The 26,588-nt window shown below is 39.6% G+C and overlaps 1 protein-coding gene across 1 annotated transcript; it reads left to right on the forward strand.

The window, feature by feature from the left end:
- The first annotated feature begins 971 nt into the window (after nt 1–971).
- On the forward strand, nt 972–24,834 carry LOC143886356 (ABC transporter F family member 1-like). Its single transcript, XM_077390295.1, has 6 exons — nt 972–1,129; nt 1,300–1,541; nt 22,097–22,170; nt 22,283–22,493; nt 22,776–23,010; nt 23,528–24,834. Exons 2-6 carry the CDS (start codon nt 1,320–1,322, stop codon nt 24,583–24,585), a joined length of 1,800 nt encoding a protein of 599 aa, XP_077246410.1. The 5' UTR covers nt 972–1,129; nt 1,300–1,319; the 3' UTR covers nt 24,586–24,834.
- Nucleotides 24,835–26,588: the final 1,754 nt, after the last annotated feature.

The following is a 26,588-nucleotide window of genomic DNA, read 5'->3' on the forward strand; positions in this document are numbered from 1 at the left end:
TAGTTCGCGGTCCCACGGATGGCGCCAATCTGTTAGGCCTAAAATCGGTAACAGATATGACAGTGACGTAAGAGCCGAGCTGGAGGACCCGAGAAGCCGAGGTGAGGGAGCTGAGTAGCTGAGCCCTGCGTAAAGAGCAAACGAGGTCAGAATGACCAACCCGGAGTGTTACTCCGGACAGGCCTTCGACACTCAAGTCAGTATGAGCAGGAGTGTAGAGCGAGTTTAAGAGTGGTGGGTGAGAAGTTCTTGCATTACCCTTTTTATGAGCTTTGGAAGCCCTTTTATAGAGGGAAAACTTGGGTAGTTGGGGAGTTATTACTCCAGGACAGGTGTCGGCTAGCTATAGGTTCGATCTCACCTACTCTGCTGTAATTACCAAACTACCCCTGCTGACGCAGGGTCTGTGGTGGGCCATCCTCGGGCCACGTGTCGATAGCTAATAGGCTGCTGTTTTTATACCCCATCAAATACCTTACTATTAAATATGTTATTTTCATGGTTTGTTCACCAGACTTCTTGGTTTCTCCATTTGGATATGGATGCAATTTTACTTTGGTTATGCTTGCTTGTTTATGTCTTGTTGTTCATTTAACAGATTGTGGACTGGACAATCTAATTCTTTTTAAAATTTTTAATCGGGTACAATGCTTAGTAGGACCTACTAGGACACTCTGATGGATAGTCGAATTTGAAATGGATGGTGACCGTGACCCAGGAAGTATGATCCGAAGAACAATCCGAATCAAATCCGACCGAGAAGGAATTTGAATGGATCGTGACTAAGACGGTGGATCCGATCATTTAAAGTGTAATTATTTCGTCTTTTCCCCTTTTTTAAAAGAAAGGTGGAAACGTCAAAATAAGGAAGCAGCCCACAAAATTTTCCCACGTGGAAGATGGGCCCGAAGAAAAACCTTGTTGCCAAAACCAAATTGAAAACGCGACCGAACGCAACGCTATATAATCAAACACACACCTCCCCCTTTCTCTCTCTTACCCTGACTCCAAAGTCCAAACCCTCAAAAAGTTTTAACGCCGCCACTCCACAAAGAACGAAACCCTAATAAGCAGCTCACAAAACCTTCCCTCCTCTTCCATTCGCCATCTCGTTGTCATCTCTCTAAAGGTTTTCTTTCTAATCCCATGTTTATTCTTGATGCAGTCCCGATCCGTCTCTCTCTGAATAATTCCTTAAATCTCAAATTCCTTTTTTAGGGTTTCAATTTTTTTTCTATCTGTTTTTGCTTTTTTCAGATCTTGTCCTAAATTAATTTACCGATTTTCGGTTTTTCCTAGGGTTTGACGGATTGATAAGTATGGTTTCGGATGCAAGCAAGAAGAAGGCAGCGGCAAAGAAGGCGGCGGCTGCTGCAAAGAGAGGAGGGAAGTCTGTTGCTGCAGCGTCTTCCAAGTCTGAGATCGTCTTGGACTCTCATAATGGAGTCGATAAACTTTCGAATGGAGTCGGCGCTCTTCAGATATCTGACCGGACGTGTACTGGCGTCCTCTGTTCTCATCCTCTATCAAGAGATATCCATGTGAGTAGTCAGTACATGCATTTTTTGTTCTCATTTTTTTTAATATCAAAGATACTTTCTGGTTCAATAATTTGACAGGGAATTGGGAAATTGGAACTGCAAATATTTTTTTCTTGAATTCTGCAAGGTCAAATAGATTGGTTACCTTTTCATGCTATGGTTCCTTGATAAATGAAGATGAAATGCTTGGATGGATTTGACTTGATCTTCCAAAACTGAGATTGCGGAGGTTGCCTATGGGTTTTACAAACTTTAGATCTAATTTGCATATGGAACTATGATTTGGTTTTTGTTGTTGGCATGGTTGTATAATTACGAGACATGTTGTTTGGTTTTGGGGACTTTATTCGATCTAAGTTGCTTGTTACATATCCGAGATCCTTCGTCTACATAGATTTCTTTGATTTCCTTATTTCGTGGATTTATTTATTTCTTGCTATAGATAAGATGTTCCCTTTTATATTAGTTTCCTCTATTTTAGTCTTGTTTCCCAAGTATCCCTTAGGATCTTGGAACTGTTGATTGTTTCCTAAATAGTAGGAATGCTAAGAATAAGAATGTAATTTCTTTCTGTTTCACATAATGAATGGAATAGCAAGGATGTTTTAGGAGATTTGACCGTCTCGAAGAGGTCTCTATTATCTCTTTCTCCCTTGTCTTACTTTTCACATGACTTTGATTCAAGGAGTTGACCCATTGCTTTCATGTTCTCTCTTTGCTTTTTCTTAGGAAGATTTGGAATCAACCAGATGATTTTGTTGGGGATTATATTTTCTTTATCTAGACTTGATGTAGGCATGTTATAGGGTGCTATAGGATAGGTAATCAATTCAAGAAAGTTATGAAAATTGCAGGAAATTACTGGTCTGGAACCTAAAGGTAACTTGCTTGTTACAAAATCTAGATAAAGGATTGGGATCAGCTTAATAATTTTTTGGCATAAATGTAACCCTATTGGAACTACAGATGAAAATAGAATCTTTAGAAAGATTGGATACAATCAAGAATGGGTGTAACAATCTCGTACAGAAAATACATCCACTTTTGATGGCAAAGATAATAAAAGTCTTAACCTAATGATATAAAACACAAGATAAAACTTACTATGTAACATATCTAAAATAGATAAGGATAGGGAACTAAAGGGATCCACCTTTGATGCTATAGGAAATTAGGAATCCACATAGAGAAGAAACAAGCTGGATACAAAAGAATCCTCCTTAGGGGCTTGATTCATTGTAATGAAATTCACCGTTGATCACCATGGATCCACGTCATAAAGAAAAAGGCTGCAACAACTCTTGAATCAAAAGAATGGCCAAAGGCCTATGCATATATATATATATATATATATATATATATATATATATATATATATATATATAGAAAACGGTTCCTACACACATGTGTAGATAAGTTATCCACTAGCTTAAAATACAGTGGGGACCACATTATTTGGGTGATCCAAACCATTCATTTTTAAGGCCCTCTCATAGATAGGATGTCCACAAAAAATCAGCTCCATAGGATCATCCTAACCATTCGAACTTTGGAGGCAAAAAATGAACTAATTTGTGAAGGTTTAAAGACATCCATTTTACCTCCACAAATCGTAGGGTTGGGATGATCCTATGGATCTGATTTTTTGTAGACACCCTATCTATGTGAGGGCCTTTAAAATGGATGGCTTGGATCACCCTAACAATGTGGGCCCCTACTGTATTTTAAGCTAGTGTGTAGAGAACTCTCTACACATATGTGTAGGAACCGTTTTCTCATACATTTATATATGTATATTTATTCTCTTGTGACTTCTAGAAAATTCTAAACAACTTAAAGCCATAGTTCTAAAACTCCCCCGCGTCAACTCCCTTTTACCTTGACCTGCGTTCTGCGTTGCGCCTCATCTGCGTTTCGCGTTTTGCCCCTCAAAGTCAATAAAAACTCCTTCGACTCTCCCAAATTATGACGTGTCCATTATTTTGAAAATCGTTTGATTTACCATTCGATTTTAAGATTCAAATCAAATATTATGCCTAACGTTTTGAATCCCATGATTGGATCCTAATTGTATGAATCTTAAGATTTTCGATTGAATCTTACGATTCGAGTGTAAATCGTACGATCTATGCGATTTATCCAAATTAAGTTTTGTTTAAAAAAGATAAAACTTTCTTTCGAAATACCTCATTTCCTTTCTACATTCCACGAAGCCTTCGAAGTCCCTCTCATTAGAACGAAGAAGACAAAGGATGAGTGGCAGTTCCAATGAATCGAACAAGTCAAGCGTAGTGCATGTGCTCGGGCGCATTACTTACATTGAGGCGAGAGATGACTATAATGAAGACAACATCTACGACTCCAGTCTTTTTGATATTTGTCATTTGCTGTTTAGACTTTGAAAATTGTACCTTTCATAGTATTAATGAAAATTGTACTCTTTGAGTCTCTTCTTCACAAATCTGAGTTTCTCCCCAATTACAAAATCCACCGCCCCATCAACCTTGTGCGAGACCCACCATCCCCCCATCATCTCTTCAATCTTCGTAGTTTCAAGCCACGCCAAATCAAATCTGAATGGAGAAGGGCCCCAAGAATCCAATCTTGGATCAAGCAAGAGCGGGCAATGATCTAAGACTGAATGGACGAGCGCCTTCTGACACGAATCAGGAAAAAAGGGATTCCCACTCTGGACAAAACAAAAAGTGATCTATGCGACTCTTACTGGAGTTTCTGGACCAAGTATATTTAGCCCCCATCACTGGAATATCAATCAATTCATTATCTGCTATAAAGTCTTAGAAATCAACCATATACTGATTAGATCTTCTACACCCCCGCCTTTCTTCAACGCATCTGATTCATTGAAATCTCCCCCCCAACACCAAGGATGAGCCCACTTACTTCTAACTACATTAAGATCCTCCCACAACATTCTCTTCTCCACCCTAACTGTAGGACCATATATACCTGAAAAGGTGACAATAATCTTTTTCTTCGGGATACTTAATGTAGTAATTTCATTCCACTTTCTAAGAATTATCTCGTCTCCATTGTACAATCCTTAAGTTATTTGCTGACAGCTGCCTAACTTGCCAGTAGTAAGTTAGTCTTTCATTCTATTCGTGTTTACTACATGATTTTCCTTCAAATATCCAGACGGTACTGCTCATTCCATATACTCAACGTAACAAAACATGAAGCTATGAACCTCAACACCCTACCATCTGGTCTAAGTGACAACAGCCCCATAATTCCAGCAGCTCCCTTGTCTTGTTTGGCAGTATGCACTCAATCCCAAACCATTAAAATCACCAGTGACTATATGAATGATGCACCTTTGCAATGTAACAAAAGGTGACCTGTCAATTCTTTGTGATATTTCTTATGTTGTGATTCTAGAAGGTTTGAGGCTTTGAATGTGTTTGTTCTTATTCTCTAAAATTATTCCGAAACCTGGTACAGTTTTCCAAATCAAGCTATGCATATGAATTGAGTGGAGGCTACTTCTTCAAATTGATTGAGATGCATTGAAAAATTTTGTGTGACCTGTTGTTATTGATGTCTTCTTTGTTGGAAGCTAGTGTAGATTTGGGGGCATTTTCTTAGAAATTTATTTGGTTGAATTTCGTGATTGAAGGTTCATGTGACGGTTTCATTGTCAAAGTTTCTTGCAGAATGTGTGCGTGTGTGCATGTGTGTTATCGTGTGTGTGCATGTGTGTTATTGTTGCTGGAAATTGCTTGTTGCATTGAAGTTGGGTGGCTTTACTGCTCATATTATTTTTTTGTTGGAAGTTATTTATTTCTTTTCTCGTGTTTCATGTTTGTAATTAGAGCAAGTTTTTGGTTCCATCATTGCGTCTGGTTGTACTGAAAATTGACAATCATTTTAGAAATGATCTGGTAATTCTCAGTATGATGATTAGACAGGGGAGTGAATTCAGAGGGAAATTGGCAGATGCTGAGTAAGAAAAATGCTACATAATCATGCAACTGGATCAATAAACACACCATATTGATAGGTTGAATGTGGAAATTAAATAGATATACTGCACAATGATTCATCCTTTTCTTGTAGTAGCATCTGTTGACTTTTTCTTCTTATGTCCTCTAAGCAATGGATCAATGCAGTATGTGGCTCATGGGGTTTGGAAAGTATAACATCTCTTCACTATTAATTCTTTTTGGCAGCCTAAAGCTTGACTTGTTTTTGCTTCATCAGCTATTTTTTCACAATGACACTTATTGGAGAAAACAAGTATTTTTGGATATTTTGTTTGAATTCTTGAAAAAACTTTACTAAAGTTGAATTCAAAGGAAAACGAAAGTATTTTGAGTACTTAACTGTTAAAATTGTCAGATTTGTCGACAGAATTCATGAAAACAATGTATATGTCTGTTGACTGTCAATCGGTTGACACAATCCCAAATGAACATTTAGGCCCTTTCAATTTTGGATTTTTGCACTTCTCAAACCAACTTAAGTCCGAAGTTGATTATTGGACTGAAAATTACAAAATCCAAAACAAATAGGGCCCAATAATCTGTTTTGGACTAAATCAATTTTCAAAATCCAAAAAACAAACAAAGAGACAGATACAGAGAGAGAGAGTAACAGAGAGAGAGAGAGTACCAGAGAGGGAGAGGCTGAGAGAGAGAGAGAGAGAGAGAGAGAGAGAGAGAGAGAGAGAGAGAGAGAGAGAGAGAGGGTTACCTTGTAGGGGCCGCCAGAGGGGAGGAAGCTCGTCGGAGGGATGAAGCTTGCCAGAGGGGATGAGGGTTAGGGATTTAGGGGAGAGAGGTTGAGAGAGAGAGTTAGGGTTAGAGATTTAGAGGGGGGGAAAGAATCGGGGGTTTCTTTCCCCCCTTTAACTCGTAAAACAATCCCCGCCCCCCATATTATTAAACCCACCCTCTAACCCGTTAAACCACCCCCCTTTAACTATTTAAAACCCTTTAAACGTGTCGGGCACGTGTGGGTGCTCACCCGCGATGCACCCGACACGCACCCGGCCCAAAAAAATTGGTCTTTTATTTAATAACCGGGGTGCGTGCCCGGGGCGTACCCGCACCGGGTACGGGTGTGTGGGTCCATTTTTGAGTACCCGTGCTTCCTTGGTCAAGACCATGTCGAGAAACAGAGTTAATCAGGGGTTTAGGCCCCAAACTAAATGGCAAAGTTGATTATTACCTTTCTTGTGAGATTCAGATTCTCATCCCAAATTCACTAGAAACGCAGATCATGGGTCCTAGGCCCTAACCTAGGTGGCGACTCTGAGAACCTCTCTTTTCCCGTGAAATTCGGATCTTTATCCCAAGTTCACAGGTAACGCAAACATAAAGACACCCTGACCAAAAGGGGAACAAGAGAGAACAACTAAAAAAGCACGACAACACCAACACACCCCCGAGTGTGGGGAGATACAGGGAAGCATAGGCTGCAGCAACAACACCCCCATTCCCCCTTCCCACCCCCACCCCACCAACACACACACACACACACACTATCTGGGATCTACAATGTCATAGTGCATTAGATATGTTGAATTGGTCAACCCATGGTCTTAATGATACATCCTTTCCTCTCACACATCTTTCTATATCTTAGCTGTGTCAACATAACTTCTAATTCTATGATGCAGGAGCAGTAATAACACCTTCAAAAAGAAGAACTATTCTTCTTTCTCTTAGGAGTTGTTTGGATACGCGGATTTTAGAATCCAGGTTTTTAGTTTGAAAACAGTGTGAAAGAGGGTTCATGATCAAGCTGCTGGGTGCTGTCCTGACAGTGTTTCTTGGATTTTAAGTGAGAAATTCAGGTTTTAAAAATCTCTCCTGCATCCTGAGATTTCTAAAACCTGGAAATATGGGAGGATATGCTACTCTCTTGGTGACAGAAAGAAGGGCGAGAAGTAAAAAACGAGTCAAAAACGACGGCTGGTCAGCTTCTTCTCTTGTCTCTTAGCTACAATTTTGAAGAAATCCCGGATTCTAAAATCTGCGTATCCAAATGGGCCCTTAATCTTTTAATAAAAGAGGTTGTCTTTTAATTTCATATGGGGTTTGGGTTTCTTTTTATAAATTGACTTAAAATGTTCATTGTTTTTTTGTCAGTTTTAAAATGTTCATTGGTTTTTTGTCAGTTTGCTTTTAGTTCGTGTGATTTTTTTTAAAAAAAATTCGTTTTTGAGGTTTCAGTGACTTAAAATAGTGGGCACCATCCACTTAAATTAGTACCTTATAACCTGGGTGAGCTTTCAAAAAGTTATAAGTGGTGAGGACTATCATTTTTAGTTTATTTTTGTGTTAGGTTGTATTGTTGAGAGTAGATTAGTCTCCATGGCTTAGATTGCTTTTAGTGTTAAGAGAACATTATAAGGAGGAAACGAAAAGTGGAGGGGAGAAGAGGAGGGAGGGGTTAGTGTAACTCAGTCATTGATACAGATTTCAGAATTGAACAACAAGGTTTTTCTTTCCTAAGAAACTGTCAAGCAGCAACAACACCACTTGGAATGTTTTTCCTCATCTCTACTCTATTTTCTCTTGCATTTTCTCGTTTATTCTTTATAGATCAAATATGCCCATATCTATGTTTTTTTTTTGTCTGCACAAATTGGTATCAGGTTAAATCGATTCTTGGCTGCACGTGTTAGAGGTCATGCTTCTCGTGTGAATCAAGAGACATCCTGAAATTAAAAACAATAGTGGAGCGTTTCATGCACTGAGTTACAAATCTTGCAACGTTAGGAGCCAGCAAAAACCTGAATGGAGGTACTTCAAGGTAACCACAATGATGGAGATCTTGTTGATCATTCGAAAAGGAGAATCAGAGAACGTAGCAATGATGAGATGGAAAACCCTTTTCACAAGCTCTCATACCGTTCACAACACAAACACAGAGGCCTTTATTGGCTAGGGAATTGAAATTAAATTCAGGTGGGTTGCAAATTGTTGTGCTAGATTTTACCAGAAGAATGCACATGAAGGAATTTCTTAATTGAGAACAAGTTTCGGGAATTATTTTGAATGGAAACCGATACCAGCAGAGAGGAAAGTGCTATTCATTAAGAAGTTAAAGAGGGTCGCTTTCCAATGATGGAAAAAGAATGGAGGAATGGCGATCTAGGCAAGGGAAGTTAAACATCAGCTCATGGGAGCATGTGGAGAAAACATTTATGTAAACAATTTCTGTCGACTGATTATGATGTCATATATGACAAACTTCATGGGCTGTGACAAAGGGACATGAACGTGCGATACTACACAATCGAGTTCAATATTCTATCCATTCATGTATTTTTGAATTAAGCAGATGAACAATTGACGACACATTATATTTCAGGACCAAAGACTTCGATCAAAGATAATATTGAAATCATTAGGGTTTCTAATATTGAATATGCTTACTAATATGCAAATCAGGCTACGAAACTGCTGGCACATTTTATGAATAGGAAGAATCCAACTAATCGTAAAGGAAAAACAGAAAATGCACAAAGTTTTTGTGCTCGTCGGTGTCTTTGGACTGACCAAACATCAGCTAGGATTGACCGAAACAGGTCAACAAAAGTGGCCAACCCCTAAAACGCTCGAGCACATGCATTGTGCTTGATTGGTTAACCCGGAGTCCAAATGACGAAATTCAAACTTGAAAAGGGTTTTTCTGATTCTCGAAGAATGATGGGCAAAGGGATTGATCGAGAAAGATCCCTTCTTCTTATGATAAGATCGTGATTTGATCCACATATTTTGGTAAAAAGAATAATCTTCTCCTCTGATCATAATAAAAAATGGAAAGTGTTCAATTGGAACAGGAAAACATGACTGAATTGGTCCTAGTTACTCTTCGAGACGGAGTGGCTGGTTTAAACTGGTTCAATTCGTTCTAACTTCATTTTGTTTTTCCTTCTCACGAGAGGGTTTTCAAAGGCTTCTTCTAACACAGAAGGGAAAATGGGTCTTTCGAAAGAAAGTCCTATTTTATTTTAGGGATTTGCCAGCGTCCCTCGCAGAAAGCATTTCGCAGATGGCCAAGTGATGCAAATTGTTGGCCCAATAAGAGTCATAATTTCCCATTAGCACTTTTAGGGATTTATTTCCATGCTATTTGGTTTCTACGATTTTTTTTTCATGTTATTAGTTTTAGGGCTTTTATTTTCCATGATATTGAGTTATGACTTTTATTTGTAACCATGGAAATTTATTTCCATTTGTTAGAAGTATGTTTTGTTGTATGTGTGTATTGCCATAAGGGCATAGTGGTCATTGTATGTTTTTCTCTCTAAAGGAAAAACAGAAAATGCACAAAGTTTTTGTGCTCGTCGGTGTCTTTGGACTGACCAAACATCAGCTAGGATTGACCGAAACAGGTCAACAAAATTGGCCAACCCCTAAATTTGTTGCAAGCGTGGAGAACTAAGACATGTTTCTTGTGCCTGTCCGCACCATCTTTTCAACTTGGTTAAGGATGAAAGTGAGGAGGAAGAGATGGAAGCACCACTATATGACCAATATGATGATAAGGAAGAAGAGATCGATTACTGCCAGATGATGAAACCCGCTAAACATGAAAGATAAAGATTGACGGAGATGGAGCATATTCCACTCGAGGGTGTCATATTAATGATGAGGAGGGTAGCGAGAATATTTTGTCAAAGGAAATGGTGGAGAGGTTTCGACTGCCTTGTGAAAAGCATCCACACCCTTATAAAGTCACTTGGTTTCGAAAAGGTAATGAAGTTCTTATTCCTTCAAGGTGTTCTGTTAAATTTTACATGGGGAAATAGTATGAAGATGAAGTTTGGTGTGATGTAGCACTCACGGGAGGGCATGGGGGAGCAAAAAGGAAAGAGAGGTTATAGTGCTACTAATACTTACACTTCAGTGGAAAGGAAATATTAAGTTGAAGGGTATGGTTCTCAAATGTGCCACGTGTACAGTGAGTTTTCTGTCCAAATTTATTTTGACCATGGCCAATATGTAGGATATTTTCTTGATTACTTTTTATCACAAATTCACGCCTCAAAAACTGTTTCTTGATTTGACAGCTAAGGAATGCTCTGGTTTGTAAAGCTTTTTTTTTTGAATGATTCTGGTCTGTAAAGTTTAGATTATTGCATTTTATTATTAAAGTGTAATCTCATACTTTTTTTTTTTGTTTTTTTGCGATAATTTTCCAAAAATGAAAAAGAAAAAAAAAGAATAGAAAAACTATTGTAGACTCATAGGACCACAATATATTAAAATTTCAGCTATATCCAATGGTTGGATCTTGACATATAAGCTTCTGAACAAGTCTTACATTATCCAAAAAGATTCTGAACTCAGTTCATAAAAAATCAACATTAGAGTTGATTGACATCACTTTCAAGTCTTATCCCAGTGACCTAATATTTAGTACACCAATTGTAGACTTGTTGCACCACCAAATATGAAATATTCAGCTAAATTCAATGTTTAGGTCGATATAAGCTTCTGTGAATGGCTGTTATTAGTAAACTACCCTAAAAGATTCTGGAAACAGTTAAAAAACAACTATATCAGAGTTGACTGATGGCACTCTCAGTCTTATCTGACTGACCTAATATGCTGGGTAACTCAAGGTAGCAATAATAAGTTGGGCAGCAATATTTACACACACAAACTTACTTTCAGCATGTAGATTTGAGAGCGAAAGTAAAGAGATGGATGTTATCTATGCACTAGTAAGCATAGTCACTAATACTTGTTTTGGGAATTTCTGGGGAAGGGTGTGTATCTTCGGATATATTAACTATTTTGTTATTTTTAGGTTTATTTTGGGAACAAATTGAAAAAAAATAAAATATTTAAAATATCTAGTAATATAAAAATGGAGAACAAAATTAGGATGACAAATAATATTGTAAATTTATTGCGATATTTTTTGAAGTAAAAATTAAAATATGAAGACCTCAACTCAACTCAACTAAGCCTTAGTTCCAAACTAGTTGGGGTCGGCTATGAATCCTTTAGAATAAAATATGAAGACCTACTAGTGATTTTTTTTAGAATCTCAGGGAACTTTTGGGACATTGTACTTTTATCTTAAAATCGCAATATATCTCAAATTTTCAGAATTTTCGGTGATATTTGTGACTTTGTTTGTCAATAGACCTACTAGCGAGGGTGAAGAAAACAACAAGAAACAAATCATCGATTAGATCCATTCAACACGCTAGTGATTCGGTGCATGGAGCTGTGTTACTAAATCAAGCAGCATACAGTATGTATCTCTTGCATCTGTTGGAGATGAGGTGGTTTGTAGATGACCTCCTACATTGGTGTTTAGTACATTAGGGTAAAAGCCCAGTGCTATACCATTTTACTGATGCCCAAGAAGGATGGTTTGTAGAGGATGTTTGTAGATAGTCGCGCTATTAATAAGGTCATGCAAACATCCTATCCCTCCATTGGAAGATATGTTAGCCATGACCGCAGGTTCTGTGGTGTTCTCCAAGATCGACTTAAGGAGTGATTATCATCCAATTCATTGGTGTAAAAATTGTATGATTTGCGATTCTAATCGTACAATTCAAATCGAATCGTTCCTTAAACGACTCAAATCGCAAGGGTGAATTGTTTTCCAGTTTAATTGCATGATTCAATTTCGTCTTAGTTTTTTTAATTGATGGGGTCCCTTACAACACAAATAAAGGCCCTAAAACCCCATTTTCTAATCTCCATCTTCCAGCCCTTCGTTTTTCTCTCCATAGTCGAGCTTTTCCGAAACTCCAAAATGAACAACAGTTGTTTTTCTTCTCATTTCTCCTCCTCTTTCTTGTTCTTCTCAACAGCAGAATGTTTTTGTTTTGTTCCTCATTTTTTCCTTTCTCTTCTCAGGAGTCAGCACCCATTTTTTCTTCCTCTGTTTGCAATGCTATGTTATAGCGCTGTTTGTTTGGATTTTGAGAACCTGGACTCACAATCAGTTCTCAAAATCCAAACCAGGGTCTCAAATATGTAAAGTCCTCATCCAAGCCGCAAGCCATAAGCCGTGCACGTTCTTTGAAAAATGGGGAGAAACTCTGGCTTGAAGAGGTTTGTGGTTATTAATACCTTCCATGAAGAAACTAGTGGATGATCATCTGTTGCATGAGTTGGTCGATTACAACTTGAACATGTCATTGACAGATCCGTGGACACTTGATTCATCTGTTCTTGGATGACCCTTTGATCTCACTCACAGATTGCACATATTTTACTGTACAGATTGCTGCTTGTTAATGCACAGATTTCATAGATGATTTTTTCTGCCACTTTATTTATGCTTCTTAATGCATAGATTTCAATAATTTTACGCCGCATGCTGTTTATGGAATATTGCATAGATTGTATATTTATTTTTATATTGTGGCCACGCTGGTAGGTATATGCGTAACAAAAAGTAGAGTAGAGCCCACATGATGAATGATGATCTAAACCATTAACGTTGCAGATAGGCCATGGCCCCCAAAATGGTGGTCATAGGATCCTAACCCTTCGATTTGTGGTAGCGTAAAATGGACGGCGTATATAAACCTTCTCGAATTGAAGGGCTAGGATGTCCTATGGCCACCGTTTTTTGGGCACAGCATATCTACGACGGGGACCAACAAATGAGTGGTTTATATTATTCATTCAAGTGGATACGACTGTGCCTTTTTGTAGTGCTTTAAGTTTCATTTCCCTCCTTTTTTGTTCTTTTTGTTTCTTTCCAAATAAATTTTTTTCTGATTTTTTAAATACCTTAGATCTATGTTTTAGAGGATTCATAGGTTAGATCTAACAATATATGAATGTATCTGTGGCACAGGGAGTTCAGAAAATCACTTCGCTATCAGTTTCTTGTTTAAAGATTCCCTTGTTTTTTATTCAGTGGCTATTTTCACAATGCCATCCATTGGTGCAAACAAGTATTTTGACTACTTAAGATTGTTAGATGTGTCCTTAGACTACGTGAAAACAATATATCTGTTGCAATGCTTTTAGAAAGGTTGAATTGGTCCAATTACATTAATAATACAGCCTTTCTTCTCACACACCCTTCTTTTCCTTGTTGAAGGCAATGTTTTGAAAATCAAAATCGAATCATGGTCGAATCGTATCAGATCACATAAATCGTATTGTAAATTGTTAAATTTATTCATATGTATAGATATTATATACATATAAAATAATGAGGAATAAGAGTGTGCGGTCGACCGCACCTAAGCTTAGGTGCGGTCGAGGGCCTAAACACATGGGTCCCACACTTTTTTGTAGTGATCAAAACCATTCATTTGCAAGGCCCCATCATAGATAGGGTGTGTAAAAAAAATCAGCTCCATTGGATCATCCTAACCCCTCCAAAAGTGGAGGGCAAAAATGGGCAGATTTGTGGCAAACGGTGTCTGTCCATTTTGCCCTCCACTTTTGGATGGGTTAGGATGATCCTATGGAGCTGATTTTTTGTACACACCCTATCTATGATGGGATCTTGCAAATGAATGCTTTGGGCCATCCTAACAATGTGGGCCCACATGAGTTTTTGGCCCTCGACCGCACCTAAGCTTGGTGCGGTCGAGCGCACACTCTTATTCCTCTAAAATAATGTACATATCAAAAAATATAAACAAATATAAAAAAAATTAGAGAATAATAAAATAGCTAATTATTCAAATTTTATCCAAACCCATTAATTATAACCAATTATTCATTTTTCATCCAAATTCAATACTTTAAAAATAAACTACCATGATTAGTTTTGCAATATCCTAACATGAATTGGTTGTTAACAAACTTGTAACATACTAACCATCTATTTTCTTTACAAACCCATGCATTATAATATGAATTGTTTGCTAACAAACATTTTTTTGGAATGGCTGTTTGCTAACAAATTTATCATATAATAATCATTTATTTTCCATCCAAACTCGGCATATTTGATAATAATATTAAAAATGATAAAAGAGAAGATCATATCAATTCTCATATTATTAGGTATCAAATGAGATTTATCAGTTATAAAAATTGCCAAGTCGTCGATGTTGTTCTCATTGTAGTCGTCTCCATCATTGATGCAGATAAAACGCTTGAGCACATGCATTGTGCTTGATTGGTTAACCCGGATTCCAAATGACGAAATTCAAACTTGAAAAGGGTTTTTCTGATTCTCCAAGAATGATGGGCAAATGGATTGATCGAGAAAGATCCCTTCTTCTTATGATAAGATCGTGATTTGATCCACATATTTTGGTAAAAAGAATAATCTTCTCCTCTGATCATAATAAAAAATGGAAAGTGTTCAATTGGAACAGGAAAACATGACTGAATTGGTCCTAGTTACTCTTCGAGACGGAGTGGCTGGTTTAAACTGGTTCAATTCGTTCTAACTTCATTTTGTTTTTCCTTCTCACGAGAGGGTTTTCAAAGGCTTCTTCTAACACAGAAGGGAAAATGGGTCTTTCGAAAGAAAGTCCTATTTTATTTTAGGGATTTGCCAGCGTCCCTCGCAGAAAGCATTTCGCAGATGGCCAAGTGATGCAAATTGTTGGCCCAATAAGAGTCATAATTTCCCATTAGCACTTTTAGGGATTTATTTCCATGCTATTTGGTTTCTACGATTTTTTTTTCATGTTATTAGTTTTAGGGCTTTTATTTTCCATGATATTGAGTTATGACTTTTATTTGTAACCATGGAAATTTATTTCCATTTGTTAGAAGTATGTTTTGTTGTATGTGTGTATTGCCATAAGGGCATAGTGGTCATTGTATGTTTTTCTCTCTTTATATAAATACTTGAGTGAACGGGAGAGAGCCTCAACTCATTCTCTTCTCTCATTTCTTTGCCTCTCATCATTGTATCAGAGCCCTAGGGTCTGTGTGCACTAGGGACCTTCATAGGAGATCCATCTTCTTCCTCCACACCTCCCGCATCGCTCTCGCCCCTCCCTCCCTCTCTCGGCCCTCTCTCTCGGCTCCCCCCTCTCGCCCCTTCCTCTCTCGGCGGCCCTCTCCCTCTCGCCTCTCTCTTGCTCTTCCCCCTTTTCTCGCCCTTCTCTCTCGGCCTCACTCTCTCTCTCTCTCCCTCTGGCTCTCCCTTCTTCCACCCACCACCTCCCTCTCCCAGTCTCCTTCCCTCTCCCCTCCCACCGTCACTTCCCTTTAGAAGCCCTTAAACCCTTTTTGTCTACCATCTCTTTTCCCTTTTTCTCCTCTCATTCTTGCGGCTCCGTTTCATTCTCCTCGGCACCCCTTTTCCCTTTTTGGGCACCTTCTTTGTTCTCGTGCTATGACTCTTCGTAGTCTTCTCTTTATCGGAGCCACGTCATCATGTCGGCATCCATTCTGTGATTCTCTCAGTATATTTTCGTTTGTTTTTGGTGTAGTTGTGAGCTTCTCGTCTTCCTATGGATCCTCTCGTTACTTCGGATCCTCTTACCAGCCTCTCACCTACTGACAGTGTTACTGCTCTCCCATCGGCTCCCTCTTCGAGCTATACTCCGGCTGTCTATTCCCTCTGTCGAGTAGTCGTTTCCTCAGATGACTTCGGAGTGTCTCGACGGCTCCAATTATCTCATCTGGCGTCTGGCTGTTGGGACCTATCTCCTTGCTCGGGGCCGAGTTTCCTTGATTGAGCACGGTCCTCTCTCCACTTACCCGACTTATGATCGGTGGCGCCAGGATGATGCGATGGTTCACACCTTATTATGGTAGAGTATGGCTCCCCACATAGCTCGACTGATGATGGACTTGGTGACGACCAAGGATATTTGGGATCATGCTGCTCTACTTTTCTTTGGGGCTGATAACCTCACTCGTAATTGTCCCACATATTCAGAGTGGATTCGATTTGAGCGTGGCGATTTATCTCTCCTCCCATTACTTCCGGTTCGTCTTCCTCTGCCAGCAGTTGGACGCATTTATGCCCCTCATTTTTTATCTGACCTTTCTTGCTCGACAAAGGGACTAGCTTCAAGCGTTCTGCTATCTTGAGTCTTAGGCCCAGAGTTTTTACATTTTCGGCAATAGCTGATCGGCTCGGGTTCTCTCCCCTCTCACCAAGATTTACTCCCATGCACAACAGTGCCTTCCTGCCGGGTTATTTACCACTGCCTAGTGACGGCTCGGCTCTTGCTACATATGACGACGGGCAACCCTCCAGCCGAGGCTCTAGTTCCTTTGGTCGTGGTCGCGGCCGTGGCCACACTTGGTGGTGGTCTTAGTACAGGTGGCCATGACCTCCATTTTGCTCTCACTGTCAGAGGGAGGGCCACCGAGTTGAGACCTGCTTTGTTCTTCACCCCAAGCTCCGTCCGTCCAGAGCCACGCATCTCTCTGCTTTTGACCTCTCAGAGGGCACATCCGCTGCCTCTGCTCATGGCCTTCCAGATGATCCTTTTCACGTCACCAAAGCTGAGTATGAGGAGCTTCAACACCTTCGCCTTAGCATCCGCCCGCCCACTGCCGGTGTTGCCCAATCAGGTAGTTCGCCTGCCTCCCTCCTCACTTGCTCCAGCTCCTGGATCATTGATTCCGGAGCATCCAACCATGTGACTGATAACTCTTCATCCCTTACCTCTTTTAAGTCATTCGCTTCTCAGTCTCGCTCTGTTACTCTTACTGATGGGACTAAAGCCCCCCTCTGGTATTGGTACTATTTCATCCCATGAGGGTCTGACCTTATCTTCGGTCTTTTTTGTTCCTACATCTCCCTTTAATTTGTTATCTGTTGGTCAGCTTACTAAAGTGCTTAATTGTTCTGTCTCATTTTTTCCAACTAACTGTCTATTTCAGGATCTCTCAACTGGGGCGACGATTGGATCGGGTCGTGAGCTGGTAGACCTCTATCACCTTCAATGTCATTCATCTCCCACCATTTTGCGTAGGTCTGTCGATGCATATCAGTGGCATTGTCGTCTTGGTCATCTTTCTCTTCAGAGACTCCAACAGACCTCCATTGTCTCCTCTACCTTACAGCTGCGAGTCTTGTGAACTCGAGAAACACCATCGTGTGTCATTCCCTTCTAGGCTTGTTAGTAGAGCTTTGAGACCCTTTGAGTTTGGTCCATTCTGATGTACAGGGTCCCTCGAGGACCAAGTCGGTTTTTGGATATACATATTTCATTATCTTTGTGGATGATTTTTCTCGAATGACATGGGTGTATTTACTTAAAAATCGATCTGAAGTCTTTACTGCTTTTCGCACATTTTATGCTGAAATTACTAATCTATATGAATTCTCACTTAAGTGTTTGAGAACGGATAATGAAAGAGAATATTTTTCCTTGACAAATGGGATTCAGGAATTCTTAGCCACTCATGGCATCATTCATCAATCCTCTCGTGCATACACTTCTCAACAAAATGATGTAGTTGAGAGGAAGTTGCGATATCTTCTTGACATGGCTCGCACCACACATTACTCTTTCAGATGCATGTTCCTAAAGTGTATTGGAGCGATACTATCCTAACCTCATGCTTCCTTGCTAATCGTCTTCTCTCTTTTGTACTAGGAAACAAATCTCCCTTCTCGGTTCTACAACCTCAGGGAGAACCCTTTCCTATTACCACTAGGGTGTTTGGGTGTGTTTGCTTTTTCCGTAACCTGGGTCCAGGTTTGGACAAATTAGACTTGCATGCAGAAAAGTGTGTTTTCCTAGGATACTCCCGTACTTAGAAAGGCTACAAGTGTTACAGTCCTAGACTTTGTCAGATCTTTGTCTCCGCCGATGTCACCTTTTTTTGAATCTGTCTCGTATTTTACTAGCCCTGCTCCTCCCGCCTTTGAGTCCCCGATTCCTCTCTTCCCACTCCTCCTTAGGCCCCTTCTCCTTTGCAAGTATATCGGCGCCGTTCTCGACCTCCTACTTCTCCAGCTCCTCTTGAGCCCATCTCGTCCCTGGCTGTGGTCCAGACGTCCACTTCTCAGGTATTGCCTCCATCTGATAACCACTTAGACTCTCCTATTGCATCCCGTACACGGTCATGTACTACGGCTCATCCCATATCCTCTTATGTCTCTTATGATCTCATCTTGCACCTACTTTTCGTAGCTTTGTGTCATCATTGTTGTCTATTTCCTTGCCTAAGTCCATGCAGGAGGCTCTTGATCACCCTGGGTGGCGTGCTGCTATGGATGATGAGATAACCGCCCTTCAAGTGATTCATACTTGGGATATAGTGTCTCCTCCGCCGGGTGCCCATCCTGTTGGTTGCAGGTGGATTTATGCCATCAAATACCTTCCTGATGGGACATTTGAGCGCCTTAAAGCGAGGTTGGTTGCAAAAGGCTACACTTAGACATATCGGGTCGATTATATCATGCTTTTCTCCTGTTGCCAAAATTCCATCTGTGTGTCCTTATTTCTTTAACAGTTAACTGTGGGTTGCCATTATACCAGCTCGACGTCAAAAATGCTTTCCTCCATGGTGATTACCTTGAGGAGGTTTATATGGGGCGACCTCATGTATATGTTGCTTAGGGGGAGTTGACCACCTCAGTTTGCTGCCTTTGCAAGTCATTGTATGGCCTAAAACAGTCCCCATGAGCTTGGTTTGGGAAATTCAGTGATGCCCTTATGAGATATGGTATGAAGCAATGTGCGGTTGATCACTTTGTGTTTAGCCATAAGTCAGATGCTGGTCATGTTTTTCTCATAGTTTAGACATTATCATTAAAGGGAGTGATTCATGTGGCATACAAAGATTGAAAAAATTTCTCCAAAAAGAATTCTCTACAAAGGATCTTGGTCGCCTTCGATACTTAGGGATTGAGGTCTCCTACTCGGGTACCTCTCTCTATCACGGAGGTAATATGTGTTGGACCTCCTAGATGATACTAGGTCCTTGGGAATAAAACAAGCTTCCACGCCCATGGATTCAAATACAAAACTTCTTCCTGAAGAGGGTGACTTATTAGAGGACCTTTGTAGATATAGAAGACTTGTTGTACAAAACTTCTTCCTGAAGAGGGTGATTTATTAGAGGACCTTTGTAGATATAGAAGTCTTGTTATACAAAACTTCTTCCTGAAGTGGGTGATTTATTAGAGGACCATGATAGATATAGAAGACTTGTTGGGAAGCTTATATATCTCACCTTTACTCGCGCTGATATTTCATATGACGTGGCGGTTGTTAGTCAATTCATGAGTCATCCTCGTACTTCACACTGGGCACTAGTGATTCAGATTCTTCGATACTTGAAAAGTGCTTCAAGGAAATGGCTACTTTTCAAGAAACATAGCCATATGAAGTTGGAAGCCTTTTGTGATGCTGACTGGGCTGGGTCACCAGCTGACAGGAGATCTACTACTGGCTATTGCAGCTTTGTTGGGGGTAACTTAGTGGAGCAGCAAGAAACAAAATGTAGTTTCCAAGTCTAGTGCTGAAGAAGAATACCGAGCTATGTCACATACCTGTAGTGAGCTTATCTGGCTGCGCTCTCTCATTTCTGAGATTGGATTCCCTTCATCTTCTCCAGCCTAGTTGTATTGTGACAACAAATATGCTATCTACATTGCAAACAATCCAGTTTTTCATGAGTGTACCAACTACCAAGCACATCGAGGTAGATTGTCATTTCATCCACCACATGATCCAATAGGGTGAACTATGCACTATCCTCACTCAATCCGCAGATCTGCTAGCCGATACCTTTACCAAACCCTTGAGCAACGCAAAGTTCAATGACATTTACCAAACCCTTGAGCAAACCAAAGTTCAATGACATTTGTAACAAGCTAGGAATGCACAATGTTTACATTCCAGCTTGAGGGGGAGTGTTAGAAGTATGTCTTGTATGTGTGTATTGCCATAAGGGCATAGTGGTCATTGTATGTTTTTCTCTCTTTATATAAATACTTGAGTGAGGAGGAGAGAACCTCAACTCATTATCTTCTCTCATTTCTTTGCCTCTCATCACCATTGCCTATATATAAGTCTCATGTATTACTGATTTTAGTTTTTATTTAAATAATATTGATTGAGATTTCTCCTCTAATTTGCTCCCCTCTTATTTCTTATTTCTCCTTCCCCTCTTTCCTCTCTATTCTTCCCCTTCTCCTCTACTTCTTCTCTTCTTCTCTTCCTCTTATTCTTCCCTTTTCTCCAGTTTCTTCTATTTCTCCCCCTGGCCTACGTCAACTAGTCATCCCAATTAGAATAAGCATTCAGATATTTCTCCTCGAAGTTATAATTTGGGAGATGTAATAAATATATCTTTCGCCAATCCATGCATCAGTTTATGCTATCATTTCTAGAAAGTAAAAAAGAGCGACCTAGTGCACGAGGCTCCCGCCATTGTGGGGTCTGGGGAGGGCTAGATGTACGCAGCCTTACCCCTACTTTGCAGCTGTTTCCGTGACTCGAACCCGTGACCATCAGGTCACAATGGAGCAAACTTACCATTGCGCCAAGGCTCGTCCTCATTTCTAAAAAGTAAAAAAGCAAAGAAAAGAAAATATCTAGTAAAATATATGTTGCATCAGTATGGATATGAGTGTCGGACTCTGACATGGGTATATTGAGTGTCGGATTCGGCAAACATGAAAAAGAACGATTCGTGGATTCACCAAAATATTTTAATTATTTTTCAAAATTTATTTTTTTACATGATAATATGGTTATTCAAAAACAAATAAAACATAATAATATGGATATAACAAGTAAAATAATGAGGTTTGTGCAGTACACCAAGGGTTGGAGCTTATATTGAAAAATTAACATAACAGAGTTGTGATAGAAGGTGATGCTTTGAATTTCATTCGATGGCTCAGAGGTCATCAAAAACTGCTGTGGAGATTTGATAGATCGTTTGATGAAATGAAAGACTGGATGAAGTCTTTGGAGGTTGTTTTCCATCATGTGTGGCGCTCCGCTAATCATTTAGCGGATGGGTTAGCTAGAGAGGGTGTATTGAAGCAATCATTGCCTCTCTCCCTTCCCCCGTGATTTCAGATCTTATTTTGTACATTGGACTGTTGATGTATCTTTCGTTCTGTCTTGTATCTTGTTCAACTCGGTCTCTTTTTCAATATGTATGGTTACCATTATTTTAGGAAAAAAACAAGTAAAATAATGAAAATTTAAATAGGTTAAGTAGATATAATATTTTATTTTTATTCATGTAACTTACTTTTTTGGTAGGTAAGCTGGTAAAGAAACTTACAATTAGGTTGGGTAAAACAAAAAACATGCAGCAATTGTAAAGTTGTGGTAGTGGTATTCAGAAAAAAAAAAAAAAACAGATAAAGGAGACCTAGAAGTGTCTTGGAGAATCCTGAAGTATTGGAATCTGAGACCTATCCGACACGCATTCTTCTCCCATTTAGAAGAATCCATTTCAGAGAGTAAATAGTAAGAAATTAATATCAATGCCGATTTCGGTATTGCATTTTAATATCTTTGTGAGATATAATAAATAACCTTCAATAGCATATGTAAGTTTTTGTAGTAAGTTTATGCTTGCATGGGAGTAGGCCAGAATTGTGCTTTCAGGTTTAGATTAGAGACACCCTTGCCATTTGGCAGAGTCATACTGATGCCAACTTGTTTATTTTGCATGTGGCAGATAGAGTCTTTATCAGTTACCTTCCACGGGCATGACCTCATCGTAGATTCTGAACTGGAGCTCAATTATGGCAGGTCTGTTAATGCTTACTCAATATTATTATCTTTCAAAAAAATGCTTACTCAATATTATACTTTTTTCCCTGCATTTTTTCTTCCACTGATTGAACATCATACTTCTACTCAGGCGCTATGGTTTGCTTGGATTGAATGGCTGTGGAAAGTCCACGCTTCTTAAAGCAGTAGGATGCAGAGAGCTCCCCATTCCTGATCACATGGATATCTACCATCTCACAAGGGAGATTGAGGCTTCTGACATGTCATCACTTGATGCTGTCATAAACTGTGACGACGAAAGGCTACAATTAGAGAAAGAAGCTGAAGCCTTGGCAGCAGAGGTGCATTCAGATAGCTTTCTATTTTTAGGGAAATGTTATCAACACAACCATATTTTGATATTTGCACAAACCCAGCTGTCTCTTCTTCTTTAATTGGCTCTTTGAGAGCTTTTTGGGAAACGTAATATACTTTTTGACAGCTCTTTAGATACTAAAAGGCAAGATGGTTTGTGAAAATATCAAAATAGGGTTGTGCTGATATCATTTTCCCTATTTTTAATATCCCAGGGCTGGGATTTATAAGTTTCTGATACACTTCTCAAACTCTTCATGTGATTGCAGGATAGTGGCGGTGGGGAAGCCCTGGACCGCATTTATGAGCGGTTGGAAGCCTTGGATGCAGCAACTGCTGAGAAGCGTGCTGCTGAAATTTTATTTGGTCTTGGTTTTAGCAAGCAAATGCAAGCAAAGAAAACTCGAGATTTTTCTGGTGGGTGGCGAATGAGGATTGCATTAGCACGAGCCCTATTTATGAACCCAACCATCCTTTTGCTTGATGAGCCCACAAATCACCTTGGTAAGGTTTAAGGTTTAATGCCTATTCTAGCTTTTGGATTTTTGACAATTTAACTTGGCCTCATATAAACTTACTCCATTGCTAATTTTGAGTTTTTGCATTTATTAATCTTGCCTAGGTCTAAAGCTTTTGTGGCACGTTTTGTTGTTTTCTTGCGTTAAGCCTACCTTAGACATTGACATAGAAGCCATCTTCCTGAAATTAGACACTAAAATTTTCAAGACAATTCATGCTTGGAATGATGACAGCTGATTCAGCGGTCAAGGCATTCTCGAACACTTACAATTTGAAATTGTTTACAAATAAAGATGAAAAATTCCATTTCTTTTTGGAAATTTATCTTGGTCCCATGCAAAATACCAATAAATGTTAGCCAATATGAGCTTGAAGGAATAAGTTCACTTAAAAGAGTTTTAAGCCCCTAAAAGCAACGATTTCTAATTGTTTTATTACTTATCAAATTTCGTGGTTATTTCATCCACCACGATTTTCTTGACAATTATTTCCTTTCTGACAGATTTGGAGGCATGCGTCTGGTTGGAGGAATTGTTGAAGAAATTTGATCGTATCCTGGTTGTGGTGTCACATTCTCAGGATTTTCTGAACGGCGTCTGCACGAACATCATTCACATGCAAAGCAAGAAACTAAAATTCTACACTGGTAACTATGACCAATACGTGCAGACTCGATCCGAACTGGAAGAGAACCAAATGAAGCAGTATAAATGGGAGCAGGAACAGATCTCATCAATGAAGGAATATATTGCTAGGTTCGGACACGGGTCCGCAAAGTTGGCTCGCCAGGCCCAGAGCAAGGAAAAGACACTGGCAAAGATGGAGCGAGGTGGGCTCACAGAGAAGGTGGCGAGGGACCAAGTCTTGGTCTTTCGCTTCACCGATGTGGGGAAGCTTCCACCTCCAGTACTCCAGTTTGTGGAAGTCACTTTCGGCTACACCCCAGAAAACCTCATCTACAAGAACATTGATTTCGGGGTGGATTTGGACTCGAGGGTCGCATTAGTGGGGCCCAATGGGGCCGGGAAAAGCACATTGCTGAAGCTGATGACTGGAGATCTGGTCCCTCAGGATGGCATGGTTAGGAGGCACAACCATTTGAGAATTGCTCAGTTCCATCAGCACTTGGCGGAGAAGCTCGATTTGGAGATGTCGGCACTTTTATACATGATGAGGGAGTATCCTGGGAATGAGGAGGAGAAGATGAGAGCTGCGATTGGGAAATTTGGGCTGACGGGAAAAGCACAGGTGATGCCGATGATGAACTTGTCGGATGGTCAGAGGAGCCGAGTGATCTTTGCTTGGCTGGCATGGAGGCAGCCACACATGCTTTTGCTTGATGAGCCGACGAACCATCTGGACATCGAGACTATCGACTCGTTGGCAGAGGCGCTAAATGAGTGGGATGGGGGTTTGGTTCTCGTTAGCCATGATTTTAGGCTGATCAATCAGGTGGCCAAGGAGATTTGGGTGTGCGAGAATCAAGCAGTTACACGGTGGGAGGGTGACATCATGGATTTCAAGCGGCATCTGAAGAACAAGGCTGGGTTATCAGATTGAGGTATGGATTCAGGATCTATATATATATATATATATATATATCTATCTATACATATATATAAATGATATGTATTCTTCTGATTAGTATGTTTGAGACCGGGCATTATATTATTTGTTTTGAGTAGTTGGGGGTAGCTCCATTTCATGTTTTATTAGTTTTAGCTTCAAAATATATTACAATTTATTGTAATGTATTCGTACACTTATGAGCAATACTCTTTAGTTGGTAACAATGTTTTAAGAATCGAACTGGGGACTGAACCGGAAAAAAAGTTACAACCGTGAAGAAAACATGACAGTTAACAGTTGTTCAGAACTGAAAGACTATGGAATCTGAAATGAATTGGGATTTAGAGCCTGTAAAACTGTTTTAAGACACGTGTGACATAGGACATGAGCCACGAGAGTTCTTTATTTGAATTTTTTGTTTTTAATCCCATTGAGATTCTTATTAAGAAAAAAAAATCAAGAAAAACAGCTACAAAACAAGAAGTTTTTCTTTTTACAGGTTTTACCTACCGAATCAAGCAAGCATGCAAAAGATAAAAATACTGGTACGAACCTGGAGGATCGCGAATAACTACTAGGATTTTATGAGCTTAATGGGACCAAATCTTCATATCCATACAACCATCCATAACCCATAAAGAAATAGAGAAACATTTAATGGTAAATCTCAGCATAAATAAAACATGAAATGAACTGTAAGCAACGGACCATCAATTATAAATACTTCTACTTCAAGTAGTTATTGAACATATCAAATAAATGACTCAAAGATTGGATTTTAAGGCTCAAATAACTAAATTTATTCACTGATTCATTGCTGGCCATGACAGAAAAGAAAGATCTAGGGCCCAAAAATTTATTAGAAAATGATAAAAGGCTCAAAACATGCTAGGGTAACTTTTGGGTAAGGTTCCTGCGGGTTGTCAAAGGCAAAGGGTCCTAAAAGGGCTGAAATCAAGGAAAAATCTCACCATAAAATTGCAGCAGTCTTTTCATTTTAAATCTTGCTAGCAAAGAGGCCAAGAGAATGGGGGAGAAGCCCGTTGCAGCGTTCAAAAACTCTGGACAGCAGTGCTCCCACAAATAAATTTTGAAATAAGGTTGAGGAAAGAACAAGAGAGGAAGATAACGAGATGAGTCAAAAAAGTCTAAAATAGAGGGAGTAATAGAAATAGAGAGATCAAGAGGGAAGAGAGAGAGAGTGCAAGAGGGAGTTAGGGGTGACAAAAGAGAGAGATTTGAGAGAAATCAGAGAGAGGGATGAGAGACAGGTGGAGAAAGGGAGAAGAACCAGGGGAGCAAGAGGGAGAACTCACCTTGTAGAAAGGAAGAAGGGGAGAGATAGTGACGCCCTAGAGCGTGTTGGAGAAGGGAGGCCGTCGGTTCCTCTTTTCTTCTTTTTCTTCACAATGTTTCAAAACTAGGTTTTCTCCCCTCTTGCTATCTCTTTTATATTGCTTTGTTGGTGGGCCCCCTTGCTAGCTCACTTAAATGAAAGCGAAAAGATTGCCCCATACCCCTACTAACGAAGAAGAAGAATTAATAGCATAAGGACATAATAGGAAAAAACTAGCTAAACAAAAGAGAAAAGCCATAAGTGGTGGGTGCAAGGGTGGGCCCTGGATGATGTGATGATGTGGACACCCCCCACATCTAGGATAATCCAGTAATGTCAAATTAGTCAGCATAAACCAAAATAAATAAGTGCAAACATAATAAAATGACAATCCAACGGTCAGATCACATCAAATACTAATTGCTTGATTAAAATTTTAACTTTCATATTACGATAAGTAGTGGGTCAAGTGTTAATTCGAACCTCTCTAGTGGGGATGTCATGTTCCTTTTTTTTGCTATTGGTTAATTACTAAAGTACCTCGTATGGAATTAAATGGCCAATTTTCACTTCAGTGTTTGGTCCAAACAGTTCTAATGGTTCGCCTATATTTACCTGCTTTGCTAGCTGTCATATATTGCAGACCAGCAGCAAGCAC

The sequence above is a fragment of the Tasmannia lanceolata genome, unplaced genomic scaffold (assembly GCF_043159265.1).
Source record: "Tasmannia lanceolata isolate RefF3 unplaced genomic scaffold, GAP_Taslan_0.1 ptg000011l, whole genome shotgun sequence".
In the NCBI taxonomy this organism is placed as follows: domain Eukaryota; kingdom Viridiplantae; phylum Streptophyta; class Magnoliopsida; order Canellales; family Winteraceae; genus Tasmannia; species Tasmannia lanceolata.

Excerpts from the sequence above, each read along its gene's own strand:
- LOC143886356 (XM_077390295.1), top strand. The coding sequence starts at position 1,320 with ATGGTTTCGGATGCAAGCAAGAAGAAGGCAGCGGCAAAGAAGGCGGCG. Across the intron at positions 1,542-22,096 it reads CTCTATCAAGAGATATCCAT|ATAGAGTCTTTATCAGTTAC; the intron begins GTGAGTAGTCAG and ends TGCATGTGGCAG. Across the intron at positions 23,011-23,527 it reads TGAGCCCACAAATCACCTTG|ATTTGGAGGCATGCGTCTGG; the intron begins GTAAGGTTTAAG and ends CCTTTCTGACAG.